Raw genomic sequence first — 20,106 nt, 5'->3', positions numbered from 1 at the left:
ATATCCAAGAAGGATTACCTCGGGTAGGGTCCAAACAAGGATCGAAGAGGATTAAGAGTTGAACAAGGTAGAAATTTTACAGGTTGAGCACTGAAAAGTGCACTTCCTTCAGCAAAAAGCAAATAGATCCGCATGGCAAGAGAACACGATGCGGACTGACTGTTTAGTACACTGTCATGCTAAACAGATGGCGGTAGTGTGACGTACAACTAAAAAGAATTTAAATTGATCGTTCGATGCGTGTTTGATGAACAACATGCGAATGGAATGCTATGCCTGTTTGCAGGGCTGGTAGCGATCACTACTGTCAGAAATAGTGATTTTAGTGACCATGTTGAATGAATAAGTGACTTATAATTGTAAAAATAGTGACTAAAAAGCGACCTAAGAGAAGGCGCTAAATTTTCGAATTTTTTTGAGTTCTTGAAATCTCCATGATATAACACCTCTAAAATACACTCACGTTTTCCGGATGTTCATAAAATTTCCAGGAATTCTCTCGGAGCTTTGCTGAAGTTTCCGGAAATTTACTGAGTTTCTTGAAACTTTTAAATATTTGTAATATTTCCTTGAAATTATTTGAACTGCCCTTTGATTCTCTGACCTAATCCATAAAACTCTTAGTCCTATTGAAGATCTCGGTTTTGCTCGGAAATAAATAGAATTCCTGTAAACACCATTAAATTTTCCTGAAATTCTCTGGACTTCTGTGAAGTTTCTGAAATATTGCTGAAGTTTTCATAAATTCTCTGAAGGTCCTAGTACTTCCCTGAAATTCGATTTGTTTTTCAGCACACCATGGAACTATCTTGAATATATCTAAATTTACGATTATAGAGTTTTAATCTATCTAACTTTTCTGAGGTACATAGAACTTCTTAAAAATTTGCGCAATACCTCTCAAGTTTTCTAAATTTCTCAAGTTTGCTTGACACCTGTGAAGTTCTCTGAAATTCTAGGAAGTTCATAAAAGTTCCTGAAAAGTGTCGGATGCTAAAAGAACCGCTTTGAGGTTCTTACAGCTTCCAGTAAATTTCTCATATTTTCAGCGTACTTCCCTTACGTTCTTGCAGTTTGTTTATAGAGCTTCACTGAAATTCTTTCATTCCTCAGAATTTCTCCAAATTTCCTTCAATTGTTGTAACGTTAATGGGACTGCATTGAATCTTGCATCAAGTTAATTACGAACTTGAAATAAATCATTTATTTTTTTACTTATTCTGGCACTTTGAATATTTTCAATATCTTGAACTTGTACATGGAATACGAAACTTCAAGACATTGAATATTTTTAGATCTTGGACTTTCTTACTTGGAAAACTCAGGTAATTTTATCCAGAAAAATGAGTAGACAACCTGTATTTAGAGAAAGGCGATTAAACGTCACAACGCAAAGAATAATCAAAGTTGAAATAAATTCACGCTAGAAAAGTTGAAAAAAGTGACTTATTACAAGAAAAAGTGACTCTAGTGACTTGATCTAAAAAAAGAGACTTTTTTGTGACTGACTTGATAAAAGTGACCAAGTCACTAAAAAGTGACTCGCTACCAGCCCTGTGTTTGTCTGCGGCTATTCTATGCCCAGGGAAGATAGTTAAGCACTTCTAATTTTCTATGAAGAAATAAACTCCAACCGAACGTTTTAGCCTTCTTTCCACCTCTTCTTCTATGCCGGTTCGCCTAATCTTCCAACTGACGCCTTGTTCTTGCAGCTGAAAATTGGTTAGCTTACGCACAAATAAAGCTTCCCTCGTCGTTGCACCCCAATCGTATCAGTTTGTTCTGAGCTACCGTCGAGGCCGAAAGTGCATTCTATCAATCAGCGATATTCCCGGACATTTTTGTAGAGCAATGGCGTCCAAGGTTCCCCGCGTTGTCTTCAACAATGGTAACAGCATTCCGGCGCTGGGACTCGGAACGTGGAATGTAAGTTTTGGAGGGTGTTCTGTTGGTTTGCAATATGTTGTACAATGTTTAATTCGTTGCGTGTACGTGGCACTTTGCTTTCTAGTTTGTAATCTATGAAGCATAACGTAAATTAATAGATCGGTTTTAAGCTAAGTACAAAGTACAGTAATTTACTCATTTATTGGCGGTAGAATTGTTCACAATTGTTAGACTTATGTAACATTGTTTTATAAATTTATTCTTTGCACGTGACCAAACTTTCCATTCCGAAAGAAGGGCGTGCAAAAGGAAGGAAGAAAAGTAAGGTTTCACGGTCAAGGTGCACACGATCATCACGTGAAAAGAAGCAATTAACATTAGCCGTTAGCTTGAAATATCATTAATAGACGCGTCGCTCTAATATAAATCTATCTCACAGAAAAAAATCAAAGGATTTTACACGTCATTTAAGCTGGCAGCATTGTAAAATTACAGTGATTTAATTGAATATTAAATTAAAAATAGTGCGCATAAAAAGAGCATGCTTATTAATTCTCAATCGGAGTGTATTTTCGCTATGCAGCGTAAAAAAAACTTACCGAAGAACATTAGTTTTTCAACGACCAAACGTATAAATTGACATGCTCGTGTAAATTTTAATAAGTAACGAAAAGCAAATATGGCGGACGGACCCGCGTAGCATTTGTGTTGTCGATCAGTTTATATTTTGTGAAGTAATTGTCGTCGATCCACTTTTATCGTGTTCATTCAATTTAAAAGCTCTCAAAAACGATCTAGGTACCTAGTTTATGAACAACCCCTTAGCAGAAAATTATTGTAACAATGAAACCCGACAAATGCCGTTGCCTGCCCATCAATTAATTTAAATTCCCATTCCAGTCCCCTCCCGGTAAAGTGGCCCAAGCTGTGAAGGATGCCATCGACATCGGCTACCGGCACATCGATTGTGCTCTCGTGTACGAAAATGAGCATGAAGTGGGTGATGGCATTGCAACCAAAATCCAAGACGGAACGATCAAAAGGTACACGGCAATCCGCAGACGTCAAGTTTCCCAATAGATGCTAACTAACATGTGCTCGTCAATTTCAGAGAGGACGTGTTCGTAACCAGCAAACTGTGGAACACATTCCATCGTCCGGACTTGGTGGAAGCTGGCCTGAAAGCCTCGTTGAAGAATCTCAAACTGGACTACCTGGATCTGTACTTGATTCACTGGCCTGTGGCGTACAAAGAAGGCGACGAGCTCTTCCCGATGCGGCCCGATGGGAAGACGTACATCTTCTCCGACGTTGACTACGTGGACACTTGGAAGGCAATGGAAAAGTTGGCCGATTCGGGGCTCACGAAGAACATTGGCGTATCGAATTTCAATGCCAAACAAGTTCAACGCGTGCTGGACGTGGCTCGTATCAAGCCGGTCTGCAATCAGATCGAAAACCACCCCTTCCTGCATCAAGCCAAGCTGGCTGCTTTCTGTACCGAGAAGGGACTGAAGATCACCGCTTACAGTCCACTCGGTTCGCCAGCAAGGCCTTGGGTCAAGAAAGATGATGTCGTACTTCTCCAGGATCCAAAACTGAAGGCGATCGCGGAGAAACACGGAAAACAACCGGCCCAGGTGCTGATTCGTTACCAGATTCAGCAGGGGCACGTGGTGATTCCAAAGTCGGTCACCAAAGCTAGGATCGCTTCCAACATTGATGTGTTCGATTTCAAACTGGACGACGGCGATCTGGAGCAGCTTGCTACGCTGGAATGCAACGGACGTATTAATCCGGAATCGGGAGCCCACGGCCATCCGCATCATCCCTTCGAAAATGAAGAGTAGACTGTGTTCGTCCACGTTGGGCTGCTGACAGATAGAAAAGCATGTTTTAAATAAACGCATAGCTACAACAGATAGGTGTCGTTTTCATTGTAGTGTGAAATATCGGCAAAAGTTGCTATAGGGTTTTTGATCTAATTTCCGTCCTACTAAGCACAACCCACGATTTACCTCTCTTTTTTGAACGGATTTGATAAAAAAAATGAATTTTTCTGTCAAAGATGACTTCTGAATTTATTTACCTATAAAGAGTCACAAATGGTTGAGATATTGTCCAAAATCCAATACTGCTTCTTGATTCTAAATTCGTCCTACGAGTTTCAATTCCGTCCTAACGAATTGGAACGCCATTAGATTTTCTTCGTCCTACGGATAAACGTAGAAAAGGGGGATTCGCTAGGAGCGTTTCTTTTGTTTTGAGAACAATGAGCGTACATATTCATACAATGCGCTCTAATAGGATTTATGTTGTAGCTAATGAACTAACGCATCGGAATAAACCTATTATTGATTTGTGCACGGTGAAATCATTGATATTATTGATCTTTTCTGATCGATAGAACGGAAATGGGCGATTACGACGAAGTAGCGCTCTACCCTACGTCCTTAATCTAGCCTTCAGAACACAAACGTGTCAAACTTCCTCCGGCAGACCGGATTGAGCGAAAAGGCCGCCACTGAAAATCGATATCCACCGTACCTTTTACTCAGGGCCACTCACCGGGAGGCAGGTTGATTCTTCCGTTTACAAACATACTTATTACTTACCTGTGTACATTAGGGTGCTTCATTTTGAAAAAAAAAAGTGTTAGATTTCTTATAAGCACATTTTAATTGTTTTGGCGTTTGGACAACTAGATTCTAAATAAGAGCGATAAATTCAATGATTTCCCTAGGGGTGCGACAATTGGGGTAAATATATCTAAATATTTTTTTTATAGTTACCCTTACTTAGAAAAGCCCTAAAAACGAACATATTCGAAAATGCATTAATTTTTCCGGTGATGCATTATGAAATGTTTAAAAATATTTGGTAATATATCTGAGTTCGCCAAAATCTCCATTTAAACTTCAAACCATTTGCGCGATCTCTGAACCTTCATCACTCCTTAGACTCATGTTTTGGAATTATTAATCAAACTGAAGGGTGGCCTATAAGAAATCTACATTTTTTTTTTTCAAAATGATGCACCCTAGTGGAAATGCTTTAGAAGGTAGCTTTGTTGTGAGGGGTTTTTGTGTTTCCACTAATGGCACTAAATATTTATGTATATACCACTCCACTTACTTCTCAACACGTGGTATAATAGAAGTGATTTATTGTGGTACGCGTAAGATACGTGTTGGGAATACGAAAAGTCACATAAAAGGAATGGTGCGACATTAGCGATAATTCTTATTCTGTAATAAATAGAAATTCGAATTAATGCAACTAATTTCCATGTAGCGTGAGGTAGTGTACAGTGCGTTACGTAAGAGCTACTTGTTTAAACGGTTGAATGCCATCCGGTGAAATTTTTTTGAAAGATGAGAAATATATGACGCTTCCTCCACCAGGCTCAATCGATTCTTAAGCAGGTCCTGATCATTCTCCTAAAATTTGAGCTCATTGGATTGTAAATTCATACTGCACTCAGGGCTGGTAGTGCTGAGGCGATATATAGTAGTGACTTTTAAATAATAAATAAGTAACCAATAGTGACATTTGAATTGATATTGAAATTAATTTTTTATGTCATGCAACTTAAAATGACATAAATTCTTCTAATTATATCGAATCTCACAAATGAATTTCCTATAAAGAACATTTGAAATGATTTGAATAATTTCCTTTTGATTACGTTATACATGATGACTAACAAGTAGCAATTTCCGGATTTTCCTAGATTTTTTTTTAAATTTTACTGGTTGTTCGATATACGTTTAAATAACTGTATAAACCAATGAAGCCGCTAGCTTAAATAGGGTTAAATAGATCATTACAACGACAGCATTTATTGTTTTCGGAGATCTTGAATTTGATGCTATGTTCGAAATATTAAAAATTAGAGTAAGATAACTTTGATAATTCGCTAAGATTTTTTCACAAAATTTCTTCAGAATGATCTCAAGAACTTTTTTTAGAATCATTTCCCCTCTCTTAAACTTGCCTCTAAAATAAGCTTAACAAAAATAATATTTCATTCTTGAAATCCTTTGCAGAACAATTAACAAAATTCTTGTAAATAGATTATGTTCGTAGTTAAACGTAAAATATCAGACTTAAAGTGGACATTTTATACGATAGTTGTGGAGAGTAAGTAAAGGTATAGAGTTGATAGCTCCGTTAGAGTACGGAATTGTATATAGAAAGTAGAATGCGAGCAAAGGTCAATTTTGTTGAAGACACGAATCGGATCGAGCATTCCTTTTACCAAACTCACCCGTCGATAGATGGTGAGGGGTATTTCCCCCACCACCACTTGCAAAACGGATGATCGCCGATGTGCGGAAACTGTTTTATCGACTGGTTCACACTCAAGTTGCCATCTGATATGTATCTACCCGATTTCTCACCTCAAAATTGTCATTTACTCGTTTTCTACTTTCTATATACAATTTTTACACTACCTTACTATAACGGAACTATGAACTTTATAATTTAATCTGCTCATCCATCGTAAAAAATGTCACTTTAAGTCTGATATCGATAACTTCACCCATGAAGTAATTAAACATGGTAAGTTAAAGTAGGGTATTTTTGGTTTTTTTAATGATTCTTCCAGGAATTCCTTAAAGGTTCATTCCATAAATCCATTTTAAATTTACTTGAATTCTCCTTAGAATTCTCATGCAATTAACCACAGAAATTTAATAAATTTTTACTTAGAATAATCTTGGAGCTCTTCCCTGAATTCTATTGGAGTTCAATTCGTATTTTCCTCAGAATTCTCATGGTATTTTCTCAGAACTCTCAAAACCAAAATTCATCTCAGAATACTATTGAAACTCTTCTCAGAGTTCCTTTGAGATTGAACCCTCCAAATTCGATTCCATTGGAATTCTTCTCGCAATTTATTTCGAACTCTTTAGAGTTCTCTTGTAAATATCGTCAGAAATCACCTCAGAATTCTTTTAGAGCTATCATCTCTCAGAGCTTCCTCAAAAAAAAAAAAAATCAGAACCTATTTTTAATTCTTATTAGAATTGGACATAGAATCCTCATCCACTCATGATAGAATTCTTCGTTATAATACACATACAACAGCTCTCAATTATATTGGAACTATATTTGTTTCGGAGCAGAATTTTGCGTCTTTAATAATTTAAACAATAATCAAAAGCAGAGCTTGTATGTGGTACTCTCAGAGCCAGTGTTTTCAACTTCGCTTAAGCCTTGAAACAGGTTTAACTATATTGGTAAATCTGATTTAAGATGTCGAGCGGAGGTGAAGAAATCGGCCCTCAGAGCACATAATTTTACATGAGACTTCCGTAGCCTGTACTTTGGTATTATTTTCTGAACTAACTTGCTGCCATCCCTAGAATTTCTTTAAAAGACTTCTGAAGATCTAGCACAGACAAATACCATTTAAAAGTTTCCAAGGTTTAGAGTTTATTTTCGGAGAAAGGAGGTATATTTTCCCGATTCGTAATCGAAATTGAAGGCATTTAGCAGTATTTTTCCTGGTTTCTTTTTAAAGTTTCTTAAATGTTTGCGGTTCACTGGCCGCCCAGGTTATAATTTTAATTTTTAAACAGATATGCATATTCTACACGTAGTCAATTTAAACATTTTGTTGATATTTTCAATTTCACTCTATTTTGGTTGTGAAAAAATGGCCTTAGCGACTATTGTTAGAGAAATAGTAACTTTAGAGACTTTTTAGTGACTAACTTCAAAATAGTGACCAAGTCACTAATAAGTGACCTTCTACCAGCCCTGTGCACTGGCCCTTTGAAGGTTATATGGAATTTACTATGGGAAAAGCAAAGGTTTTTGTTCTCCTCGTCCTAGCCTTTTGCCTTAATAATTTACGACTATACATTAGAGTGGTTAAAGCCTCCCTAATAAAGATAAATTAATTAATTCATTAGAGTGGTTCCAAATATCGAGTTTGCTTCACCATACTCAATTGATTCTAAATCAGGTTCTGATAATTCTCCCAAAATTTGAGTTTACTTGGATGCGAACTCATACTGCACTGTCCCTTTGAAGTTTGTATGGGAATTACTATGGGAAAAGTGAACTTTATGTTCTCAACGACCTAGCCAGGGCTAGTAAATGTCATTCGCAATGAAAGACCTCACGCGATTTCTACAGAGATACTTCTTTCACTATCACTGGATGAGAAAACGACAATAGAGATTTTCTTCAAAATCCAGGGTGGCCAGTGACTTTTCATTTTGAAATTCCCGGTTTTTTTCCCGGTTTTTCCCGGTTCAAATCTTAAAAATTTTCCGGTTGTTGATATTCAACAAAAAACGAAATCGTACGCATTTTTTAAAACGTGGCCAACTGTAAATTTTCAGTGGTTATTTGTGGGAAAAATGAAAGCCAAATTACAGAAAGTGTTTTCTAAAGCTATAGGAAAAATTCAACTCTACGAGTCACTTAATGTATTCAAAACGATTTATTGATCTTTCGAGATACTTTGATAAATCGAATTCTACCACTTTTTATGATCGATAGTTTAAGCCCTAGAATTTATTGAGTGACAGAGATTAAGGTCACTGGGCCAAATGCTATCTGGATGAATAGGTTATATAATAGGTGAATTGTGAAGAATAAGAGACTGAATTTAATAAATGTTTCAGAAAAATGAACTTGGTACATATGAGAATTAGAGCAAATTGATAGTGATATCGGATAGAGAAGATGTGTATTCACTGAAAGATTATTTACTAAAAATATAGATTCCCAAGATTCTGGGGCTTTGAAATTTGTGTAGGGTCTGAAAATAGAACTTTTCTTCAAAATTTGGGATTAATAACAATCTTCGTGATGCAAGATTTAGAGAAAAAAATAGTTAAAATGCGAGATTTTAAAAATTTTCCAAGATCACAGATTTGAAAAAAAAAATATCATATTTATTAAATAGTCGTGCAGTCATAATTGTCAAGGTTCTGAGACTTGGAAGTATTTTAAGAGTTAAAACAAATTACAGAACAATCAATAGAATCTTGCGAACAAACCCTGGAATTTTCAGTAAAATTTAAAAGTATCCAAAGTGTTGATTTAAAAAAAAACTATTGAGGAGGATCCCACATAGTTTTCGAAAGAGAAGTTCAGAGCAGAATTCCAGAATTATTCTGACATGAAGTCCTTAAAAATTGTTAGAAGAATTTGGAGGGATTTCTGTGGAGAAGATTGCAAGTTCTAAATAAAATTATTATTAGGTAATTTTTGAAGAATCCTTAGAGAATTAAGATGAGAATTCAACTAGAAACAGAGTTCTAAGAGTGTTCTGGCGAAAATTTAACCCTAGTGTGAATGATTCATCAATGATCTCCAACAAAATGTGTTGCAAAAAAATTGCTAATAATTAGAAAGAAATTCTTTAAAATACTCCAAGAGGTTTCTAAATAATTTCAAATTTCGAAAGATTTATGCTAGAGTTTAAAAGAAAATTTTGGATTTCAATGGATTTCAATGAAATGAAAGTCTCCGAATATGTTTAAGTGAATTCTAAGACGGATTCCAAACAATTTCTTAGAAGGGGTTTCAAGGAAATTCCAAAAAGAATTCAATGGTAATTATTACGCTGAGTGTTTTCTGGTTAATTTTATAAGAGTTCTATAATAATTCAGAGCAGAATTCCAAGTTCATTCTGAAATTCATTTCATGAGAATTTATAATAAAATTAAAACCCGGGGAAATAATAGTTCAGTTTCAGTTTTAACAAATATTTCTTCAATATTTTGTTTTAAGACATCTGAAATTGAATCGCAAAAATCAATTTGAAATATTACTGAGTGATTAAATTCTAAAAACAATAAGGCTGGAATCTGAAGAAAATGCAGCAAATAGAGAAAGACATTCATTTGGTAAAAAATCACTCTGTTTTAATGGTTTATTCTGAAATTCTGGTGTGAAAATATATTCCTATGGTGTGTCTAATTAAAAATCATCGAATTCCCGGGTCTTTCCAGGTTTTCCCGGTTACTTTTCAAATTCCCGGATATTTCCCGGTATTCCCGGTTTTCCCGGTTCGCTGGCCACCCTGAAAATCTCATCGATTTTTTTTTGTCATGACAGAACGTGATAGTTTTATAAACATCGAAATTACTAGGCTCTTTTATTGATATTGTTATTACTTGTATCGCGGAAATCTTAACAGCATATTCACTCTACCGATTACATACTATTGATTACCTAAATTCATCTAAATCAGATGAAAGGGTGAGACAGGTTTACTCTGAGTTGCTCTTTTTAAGCATATACGTCTCATATTAGACGTCAGTTTTGTTTGTAAATAAAGTAATCCCAAGTGTATTCTGAGCCTTTCGAATAACTGGAATATTATGGAAGAACCTGTGCCGGTGCCTGCTTACTACCAATAACAACCTACCGCTTTAAGGGTTGTTCTTCCTCTTCAGCAACCAGTCCCAGTCGTCACTCCGAAATGATCATCTCTGATCAAAAAAGCTCTCCAATATTCTTCTAAAGATCTGGAATTCCACCTATAATGCAGCGATCCCATCCTCTTCGATTTCTCCAGCCGTAACAGAAGTCCCATTGGAATAGGCATCACCAGTCAATGTGGTAATAACTAACTCCGATCCCCTTTCGACTAACATTCCCGTTGTTACCATGGCGAGCAATATTTCAACCATGGAAAATATATCCCTGGTGGGGCAACAACCGATTAACACCCAATTCCAGCTCCAAAGACAACGCTACAAACCATTACCCCGTGGAATGTTCAGCCAGAGCATCAGTGCAGCCGCTGCCATTGCCGAATTCGAAGAGGCGGATGACGATGAAGTAGCTGCTGTTTCCGATGAGTGCGATCTTCGTTTAACTTCAAACCCATTAAAGATCCACCGGACGAAACCGAAGTGAAAACTCGTCAGGACGACAAAGCACAAATCAAGCTGACAGATTCTCTTCGTCGACTTTCTCTTTACATCCTGGAGACTTTGGTCGACGGCCGCAGCAAAATCTCGGTGGTGTGTAAGCAAAAACAGGACCGTATCACGACCATCCGGAAGGCCCAGCAAAAGCATCAAAAGCGGTGATGGATGTCCCCCGTGAGCAGAACGGCGCCGTGGTAATTCAGAGCTCGGTTCCATCCAACGGCAGTTTGTCAAGCGATGGGACGGAATTGCTTCGACGAGTATCGATTTTGAGTATTTGGTCAGGCAGATCGGGTTTTTCTACCACATCAACCAGATAAGCATTCGACCGGCGTAAGTGTAAGGTTGCAATAGGTTCCTTTCACGTTCACGGTTGGTACGGGTCGAACGAAGGTTATTAAACTGAGATGATTTAAGTGTTTCGGAGTTCTGCTGTTGTTTTGTTTGACCGCACCTTTTCGGCTTCGCATGAAGGTGCTCCTTCAAATGTTGCTGTAATGCGGAAAGTAAGAAAGCAAATTACAGCGATCTTGATCACTGAGCAATGTGAGTTACTCGAGGTGCCTCAAAAGCAACTATGAAATTGCTCATTATTAGGAGGTATATTGCCCTTTGAACCAGATAAAAAAATTTTGATGTCAAATCTGCAAGAGAATTTTGGTTATGAGTGCTTAATCATTGGGGAATGACAAGAAAGCTCATGATAGGTAATTTCGCCTTGTCATAGTGAGAGGACCTGTTTTCTCATTGTCGCATGACGACCGTGATATTTACCAGCTCTGGTCCTAGCACTTCGCCATAATGATTTACGGAAATGTTTTCTATCTGGTCTTATGTGAATTTTCATCACCGTTACTGTGTACAACTTTTTGATTAGATTAAGTAATTAGTTATTAATTGATTTCGAAGCCGATAACTTTTGGACATGATTTATCGATTGTTTTTAAGGCAACACTGCATCTTGCACTTATGACATAGTAGCCTGGATGTTTTGCCCTATTATTCGCGCCAAGCACGCCAATCCCAAGTAACCAAAAGTTCCGCATTCAACGATTAAAATCACTTCCAAGTTCCATAAAGTTTAAATAAAGTTCCGACAGAAGGACTGGGTTTAATTCTTATTCACAGTTCCAATTCTACTACTAATGCTGATAAATCAATACACATTAATACTTGCCTTTAGAAATAACTTTCATAAAAGTGCGAACTAAATATAGAATTGGTGTAGAGGACAAAAACCTTTTTTAATTTATTTTCTAAAAGTTCCGTTCAAGTTCCGCCAGAAGCTGCTTAGAATGCTCTTCAATTATGGTACCGGAACTTTCAAGTTTATATAACGACTTAAAAATGAGGCTGCTTAGACGACGCCGGGAGGCAGTTCTCACCCCTGGACCCTACCTATCGACCCAACAACTCATGAACCGGATACTAACGGTTTCACTTCCCTTCCGAAGGAAGGCGTGATCAGAGATGTTATGCCTCAGAACATCCCGGCGTCACCGACTGGGATTGAACCCAGGCCTGCTGGGGTGAGAGGTAATCACACTTACCACTACACCACCGGCGCCACTTGTTTTGTTTGTTCAAATCCATTTTCGACTGTCAAATCCATTCGAGACTGAGATCGGAGGAATCAATGGCGACGCCTTAACCTCAATCTACCTGTGCACCAACTCTCAAAACATAAACAATTATCAAAATATTGCTTGCAATGGATAGATATCGAGTTAACTAGAAGATTAAGTGTATTTTAAACCGATTCGAGTATGAATATGGCATTAAATCTGTTTTTGAAAGTTGGTGCACATGTAAAAAGTGAGGTTATGCGACGCCACTGGGAGGAATAATTAATCAAGACAAATTGAAATTTTCGCCGCCGAGCGATGGAATGGCCGTAGTAGCAGTTCTGGTATGGTTGGCCTTGACGTCGATGCAAATACCTCGAGGAAACCAAGACAAGTTTTTCAGTGACCAAGAAGCAATTGAAGCTATGATTGGAAGTTACCCAGTGCTCAATCGAGTACCGAAAAGGATGAAGGAGTTTTTTGCAGGATCTGAACGATTAAAAGATACAAAATCCAGCACTCCAAACGGATTCCCATCTTCAGCTTCTATAACCGCGCTGCTGATTACGGGAATGTTGTCAGTACGGTTTGTCGCGATTAAACTCAATCATTTCAGTGTAGATTCGTTTTTTGGTGATGATGGTAGATACAAGGCAGTAGCACCCTGGGCACTTTCATTGGCACCAATGGTTAGAAATTTTCATGATATTTAAAGTTATTGGCAACACTGTACTATATATGTGCATGTGTCAATATGTTAATCATTGTTGCTGACACAATCCAATTTTTGGTTTCATAACTTCAACCATGAATTTCCGGCGAAACTATGCCACAGCGCACATATTTTCTAAACATTAGCTAAAAACCGGTCAAAAGTCAACGCGGTATGCTTGCGCGATGACCGTTGTCAAGTACAACTGTAATCTGGGGGTGATACTGGAATTCTTCCGGATGGTGCTGGAGTCGCTACCGGAAGACTTCGAGATTGGAGAACCTCCACTCAAAACGATCGAACTGTTCAAGGATCTGGTGCGGAAGGCTTTGGTGTTTCAGTTGATCGAAGTTGGAAAGGGGATGGCATCGTTCCGGAAGCTGATTGTAACAGTGGTGTCCCGTACTTTTTACCTGTGCACCAATTTTCAAAACCTGATTTAATTCCATATTCATACTCGAATCGGTTGAAAAATACACTTAATCTTCTAGTTTACTCGAGATCTATCCATTGCAAGCAATATTTTGATAATTGTTTATATTTTGAGAGTTGGTGCACAGGTAGATTGAGGTTACGGAAACGCCACTGGACTGTAAAGATGACCATGAAGGGAATGTGATTAGTGAGTTGGTTAGTGGGGAGAACGAGACCCTGAAGGAGCAAGGGAACGTTGAAGACGTTGGTAGATCGATTTAGGGCGGGGATATTCGTGACGGAGCTGAAATCACAGCCGAAAGAGGTTAAGTGGAATTATAAGATGTTGATTGGTCGGTTGTTGGGCTTGAAAGTGAGCGGGTGAGCTCCTGAAAGTCGACATCTGTGAGTTGACTGAAGGATAGGTTTAGCTCACGGACATGACTCTGGTAACCCAGCGCTTGAAATAGAATATTTATAGGCTTGGCGGAGAAGAAGTCCCGGCGAAGTGTAAAGTGACCGGTGTTTTCCATGGTGCCCAGCGATTGGAGCAGTTCGGTAAGCATTTCAACATTGCGATGTTTGCAATAACCCTCGTACAACTGATCCGAACGTAGCTTTTAGAACTCTATGAAGTACGAATTGATTATGGAATTCGAGCCGCACAGAAGATTGTAAGGGGATCGGTGTACATACAAAGGCTACCATCTGGTAATTTATCATGTTTGATTCCGTAACGCTTCACCACTTCGTTGATCAGCCAACCGACATTCAGTTACATGATTCGTTCCTCATCGTAACTGACATCGATGATCACTCGGACCATGTTCGGTGGTAGAATCTTCACCGGTGTTTGCTTTCTTACCATCGACAGCGCCCCAGCATTTACAGGTGTTCTCTGGCCGGCACTGCTTTTCGCCAGAGACATCATACTTCTCTCCATTTGTACGATCGTTGGACTGTATGACCGTGTGGCATATAAAAGTATTCCGTTTGCAACTTCCACTAGAACGCTGGCGTCACCTGTGGATTATCCGAGTCCTCATCATACTTCAATCCAGTAGAAGTTATTGTCCTGTCGGAAATTGGAAGTGCCTCCCCCGGAGAACGTTCTCGCTCGAAGCTTCGATTCGGTGGCCAAGGCTGTTGCTTATTAGGTTCAGTGTAGTCCTTTCTGAGATAATTTGGGAGCAACGAACCGAGAGTCACGACTTCTTCTTCTTCTTAATTCCTTTATTTAACGTCCGTCTATGTTCCGCAATCTAGTGTCAATCACCGGCGGACATCGATTGCCATCAATTGACGGCAATCGAATGTGCAGGAAGGCAGCCCTGCGTAGAATATCACACCCATTCCACACACATGGGCTGGGACCAACGGCTTTACTTCCGTGCCGAAGGAAAACTTGACCAGAGATTTTTATGCCTCAGAAAAGTCCCACCGACCTCGGCTGGGATTGAACCCAGACCGATTGGGGTGAGAAAGCAGTCTTGCTTACCACTACACAACCGGCGCCGGCGAGAGTTACGACAGTTAGGATTTAGGATAGGATTCAACTGCTTGTTGTTTTGTTTCTTCAAAATGCGGTGGTGAAGCACTGGCTAGAGCCGAAGACAACAAATCAAGAAGACTGGCAACTTTGCCAGAATCCAAGCGACAGATACAGTAGCGCTGCACTTGAGTGAAGGTGGAAGCAACGCATAGAAAAATGAGCAAATACACAAACCCTTCTTCTGAGGATGTAATCTTTACTATACAATTTGTTCGAAGCATTTACCTTTGAGCGGCAGATGACGCAATTGTACCAGTCTCATAGCGTTTGTATGAGAAAATGGAAGAGTTGCCAGTCTTCTTGATTTGTTGTCTTCGCTAGAGCGCTGCATTGGGTAATTACCAAGATTTGGAAGGAGGAGATAATATGAAATGAGATGATGAAAGGTGTCGTATGCCCAATCTACAAAAAGGGCGACAAGTTGGATTGCTGCAACTACCGCGCGATTACACTGCTGAGCGCCGCCAACAAGGTAATCTCCCGAATTCTATGCGGCCACCTGTCACCATTCGATGATCAAGAGCTTCATTTATTATTATTATTTTTTCTGAGCCTGCTTTAGTATGTCTGAGGTTTTGCTTGTCCTCTGTGAAGTTCTCCTGAGATTAGTGGATTTCTTAGATTTTTTTTTTAAGTTTACTAAATTCTGAAGTTGTCAGATAATCAGATAACTTCTGAGGAAATCAGCAATGTGGCCACCAAATTTTCTTTTTGGAATTCCCGACTCCAGTTTTAAACCTAAAAAATATCCACAACTGTTGTTCGAAAATATTGATTTTACACGTGTAGAGGTATACTGCTTCTAGAAGGTTTCAAATGCTCATGGAAAAAATGTTGTAGTTTAGGAAGACAAATTCATGTCTAGGTCTCTTGGTATACTCTGCAAAATTACTTTTCAGTAGTCTTCTTTTAACGATACTGAAATTCTTCTGAAAAATGCTTTGAAAACACTCTCTTTTGGAATACGACCAGAAATTTTTTCAAGTTTTCTTAAGCATTTAGTTGAAACTCTGCTCTGAATTCCTCAGAATTCGATTCCCATGGAATTCTTCTTCGTATTTTCTAGAAAATCTTGAGTGAATTCTCAAAAAAATCACGTCCAATTTTTCATAAAATATCCCTCTGAATCACAATCAAGATTTCAAAGCGCCGTTGAAATTTTGCCTAGAACTTTCTAAAAATTCTGATTTGTTTTCTGTTTTGAGTACCAATGCTACCGACGCCAGGGTGGCAGCTCCTACACCTAGAACCTACCTATCGACCCATCAATGGACGGGGACCAACGGCTTTTTTCCCTTCCGAAGGGAGCCGTGATCAGAGATTTTACCCCTCAGAAAATCCCGACAGTGCCGACTGGGATTGAACCCTGGCCATGTGGAATGAGAGACAATCACGCTTGCAATCATGCTAACACCAGTACACCACCGGCGCCGCTAAATTATATATGTTTGATTCTCGAGAAATTTAAGCTCAATTTCATCTTGTTTAATTTTTCAATCGAAATTCTATTGTATGGCCATGAAAGCAGTTTTGAGAAAAGGGGGAATACTATTTAACTTTCATGATTCCAATTGGCTCCACAATTAGGGCGTTTGATTGAAAACTACATTCATAGAAATAAAAAAAATCAGAATTCCCGATTCATCAGTGACCAGCTGAGAGGTTTCGAAAAAGACAGCAGCTGCTAGCTATGGAAAAGCAGCAGTTCTGACGTTCTTAGTTATCATAACTCCAGGAATATACACCAGCTAATACAAAAGCCTGGCGAACTTCAAAGACATCTTAAGTACCCATATCTGCCTTAATCCCACCAATGCACTTGGTACACCCGATGCTCTGTGCAACGATTTAACGCCACCTCCCCTCATGCGTCTCGGTTTTAAAATTTCCCAAGCAAGCAAAAATCGATACAATAACATATGCTCCACACGCACGCATACGGCCATACGTTCACTCGTGATGGCAGTAAAAATATCAACCCAAAAAGATCGAACGAAAAGAAAAATGTATTAGGTATTACCCCACGAAGCACTTCCATGCAGCCGCAGCCACGCATCAATCCGGTGCCGAAAATCAATAACACACCGCCAATTATTCAACAATATGCGCTCCAATTATTTCTGTTTGCCCTTATCAATCAGAAAAAAATGATTCCCAATTTCCTCCACTTCGTTCTGAGCGATTAACAATGTTATGGTATTCTTCCTGCCGTCTTTCTGGGACACTCCACTTACCTAACGCGGCATCGCAGGCTCGCTTCAGCTGGGAATGGTGCGACCGTTTGATATCCTTGTCGCTCAGGATCTTCTCCAGAGCCCGGACAATGAACATTTCCTTCGTTTTGGTGCTGGCACTAGCCGTTCCAATGCTGCTGCCACTACTGTTACTGTTATTGCTGTTGGCTATCGTTGGCATAATTTTACCCAAGCTTTCCGTAGCCACTCAGTCTCGCCGACCGGATGTGACGGAATCACAACGACCAGATGAAGCAACTTTTCGCTGCGGGTATCAAATTTCACTATTTGTATTTCAACTGCACTCAGAATTAATCCACGTACCGTCTTCCAAAAGCAAACGCACTGTTAGCCATTATTACCTATCAAAAACCTAGGCTTCAACATTATTTTTCATCACCAGTCGCAGTGCATTGTCACCTTAAAAGAGGACAATGTAGAAAGAAAAAAACCCTGCAATCTGGATGGCAAGCAGCCAACCGCGGACGATAGCTGGAGTGCGCTGCGGTTCGGCTGCAGTTACCTATGGGCAACACAGGTGGGGCGGCGATGGAAGATGAAAAATTCTTACTTTTGCATTTGGTCGAATAACACACCCGATTTGATACGCCCGACGCAAATTTTGCACCACTCACGTAAACTGCAGATCCCGACACCGAAGGTACGCAAATTAAACGCAATTAGATGATTCCTAATTGCGAAAATATGGATTTTTGTCTCGTCAGAGATAATTTTCACTGTCGTTCTTTTTCTTTACTTTTTTCCCCTTTCGGTTATGTGGGCACGTAAGAGAAAAACGTCAAACTGACAACTCGGTGATGCACTTTTTAGTACCAAAAGTGCACTCAATGCAGCCAGATAGGGTGATTTGAGGCACTTGGGGGAATGGTTTACTTATGCCGAAATGATTCATGATATTTTTTTTGGTTTGAGTTGATCCTCGAGTGGATCTAAATATACCGTATTAACAATAAAGTTTATTCTTTTGTATTTCCGGAGACACAGTTTTCGGCCAAAAGGCTCGCTTTTGCGTCAGAAAAGGTAGCTAATGTGTTCTATAAACATTAAGAGGGATGCTTCAAAGTAACAACAGAGATTTAAAACAAAACGCAATGTGGGCGGAAGCGGAATGTAATTGGAAAGTTTGAACCTCGAACACGTCGTTAAGCTCTTAAGGTTATTTTTATTGCGGTAACCGAAGTCGATTTGGTTCTAGACCCTCTCTAGTTCTAACTAGTTTTCAATTCAACAAATGGGCTTACTTATAACGAATTCGTTTATTATTCAGTTTCAACCTGGATCGGGTATCAATATTATGTCTGCTTGTTTTCTGACAAACGTCAGTTTGCTCGTTTGTTTTTAAAACCTAGCTCAGGTTGAGGTTCACACTGTATCATATCCACCATTTTGAGAAAATCGAAGTTGAAGTTCGACAGATTATTATTGTAACTGTTGAAAAACAATACATTTTGCAATACTATTTTTAATGTAGTCAGTGATTAATAACGTTGAAAATTCATGAGAAACGGTAAAACCACAATTTTACTTTGAATTTCATGCTACAACATAGAAAAACCCGAGGAAAAAACCACATAGGACGTTTTGAAAAGTCGAGTTGTACATCGGATATGTTACATTGGACGATTTTTCTCAATGACATAATCAATGAGTGTTACATTGGACGTTTTGTCTACATGATACTAGATTCCCTTTCACAGATTTCAGAGTACACTGAAGTCTTTTTTTACACGGTTTTTTTACGCGGTTTTTTTTACACGGTTATTTTTGGTGTAAATACAGAAATTTTTAAAATATGTCTGTATGGACCATATCATGCTTTAATTACAAATGGTACCAAAATCCGATTTTTTAAAAACATTTAAGCATGCGAAAAATCAAAATCTCGTAGGTTTTTTTTTTTTAAAACGGTTTTTTTTTACACGGTACGTATCCCCCGTGTAAAAAAAGACCTGAGTGTATAGTACGCAACTTTAGATTGGCCCCGTCTTTAGAAAATGAGCACCAATCATATTAGGCAGTCCAAATGACCAAAGTAACAATCATGTACCCATCATTTCAAACTGTACACTGGACAATTTTTGATCAACGATTATCTTAAATAAATGAAAGTAAATTTGGATGGATGTTTTTGTATCATATACAATGATAGAAGAGCAATAGTTTGTATCGCTTAACTCGATTTGTTTACATTTGTTACTTAGGACCTTTTGAAATGTAACACGAGAATTCGCTATCCAGCTTTCCACGCTTGGTAATGGCGTCCAGTATGGTATCAATAAATGTATCATTCACTGTGGTTTTGACATTAACTGGAGGTTCGCATTGTCACCCCTCTCTTTCCCACTCCCAGGAACAGAGGAAAATGGAACAACATGCGCCCTCCAGTTAGTGTCAAAAACCACAGTGAAGGATATATTTATTCATACCTACAGGACGCCATTGCCGAGTGTGGAAAGCTGGATTAGATCGATTATTCATAAAATGTATAAGTCAACTAATAAGCAGACGCCTTGCAAAAAGTTAATAAAGATCATGTGTCAAATGAAATGTATAAGCGGTCACACATACCTTTTATGCATTCTAATAGGACCTATGTGGTTTGTCTTATGGAATGTATAAGGCTGATGCTTTGGCAAAAATGTATAAGTAGAACAAATGAATTAAATAATTGACTTTCGTTTCGTGTAGATAGAGCTGGAGTTAGGGCGTAGCAGCCTTTGTAAACCATAACTTCTCTCGTTAATTTCTAGGAATTCAAGGTAGGTCTCGGCAGGCCCTTCCTCTTACTCGTTGGTTATGTCGATTTGCTGGGGAC

At 38.6% G+C, this 20,106-nt stretch overlaps 2 protein-coding genes across 2 annotated transcripts in view; one reads left to right on the top strand and one right to left on the bottom strand.

Annotated features, from left to right (window-relative positions):
• Positions 1-18,032, bottom strand: part of Sec71 (ADP ribosylation factor guanine nucleotide exchange factor Sec71) — a 42,860-nt gene extending 24,828 nt beyond the window's left edge. Inside the window, exon 1 of the mRNA XM_065235374.1 lies at positions 17,271-18,032. Within this exon, the coding sequence (XP_065091446.1) occupies positions 17,271-17,451 (181 nt within the window). The 5' untranslated portion in view covers positions 17,452-18,032. The remainder of the gene's footprint in view (positions 1-17,270) is intronic.
• LOC135712377 (aldo-keto reductase family 1 member B1-like) lies at positions 1,054-4,010 on the top strand. The gene is made up of 3 exons (XM_065235369.1): positions 1,054-1,926; positions 2,788-2,930; positions 2,999-4,010. The coding sequence occupies exons 1-3, from the start codon at positions 1,852-1,854 to the stop codon at positions 3,735-3,737; spliced, it is 957 nt and encodes a 318-aa protein (XP_065091441.1). The 5' UTR covers positions 1,054-1,851; the 3' UTR covers positions 3,738-4,010.
• Positions 18,033-20,106: the final 2,074 nt, after the last annotated feature.

Source organism: Ochlerotatus camptorhynchus, unplaced genomic scaffold, assembly GCF_037179485.1.
Source record: "Ochlerotatus camptorhynchus isolate MF236.1 unplaced genomic scaffold, CSIRO-AGI_Acam_v1.1 ptg000475l, whole genome shotgun sequence".
Taxonomy (NCBI): Eukaryota; Metazoa; Arthropoda; class Insecta; order Diptera; family Culicidae; genus Ochlerotatus; species Ochlerotatus camptorhynchus.
This window is presented reverse-complemented; position numbering and strand designations above follow the sequence as displayed.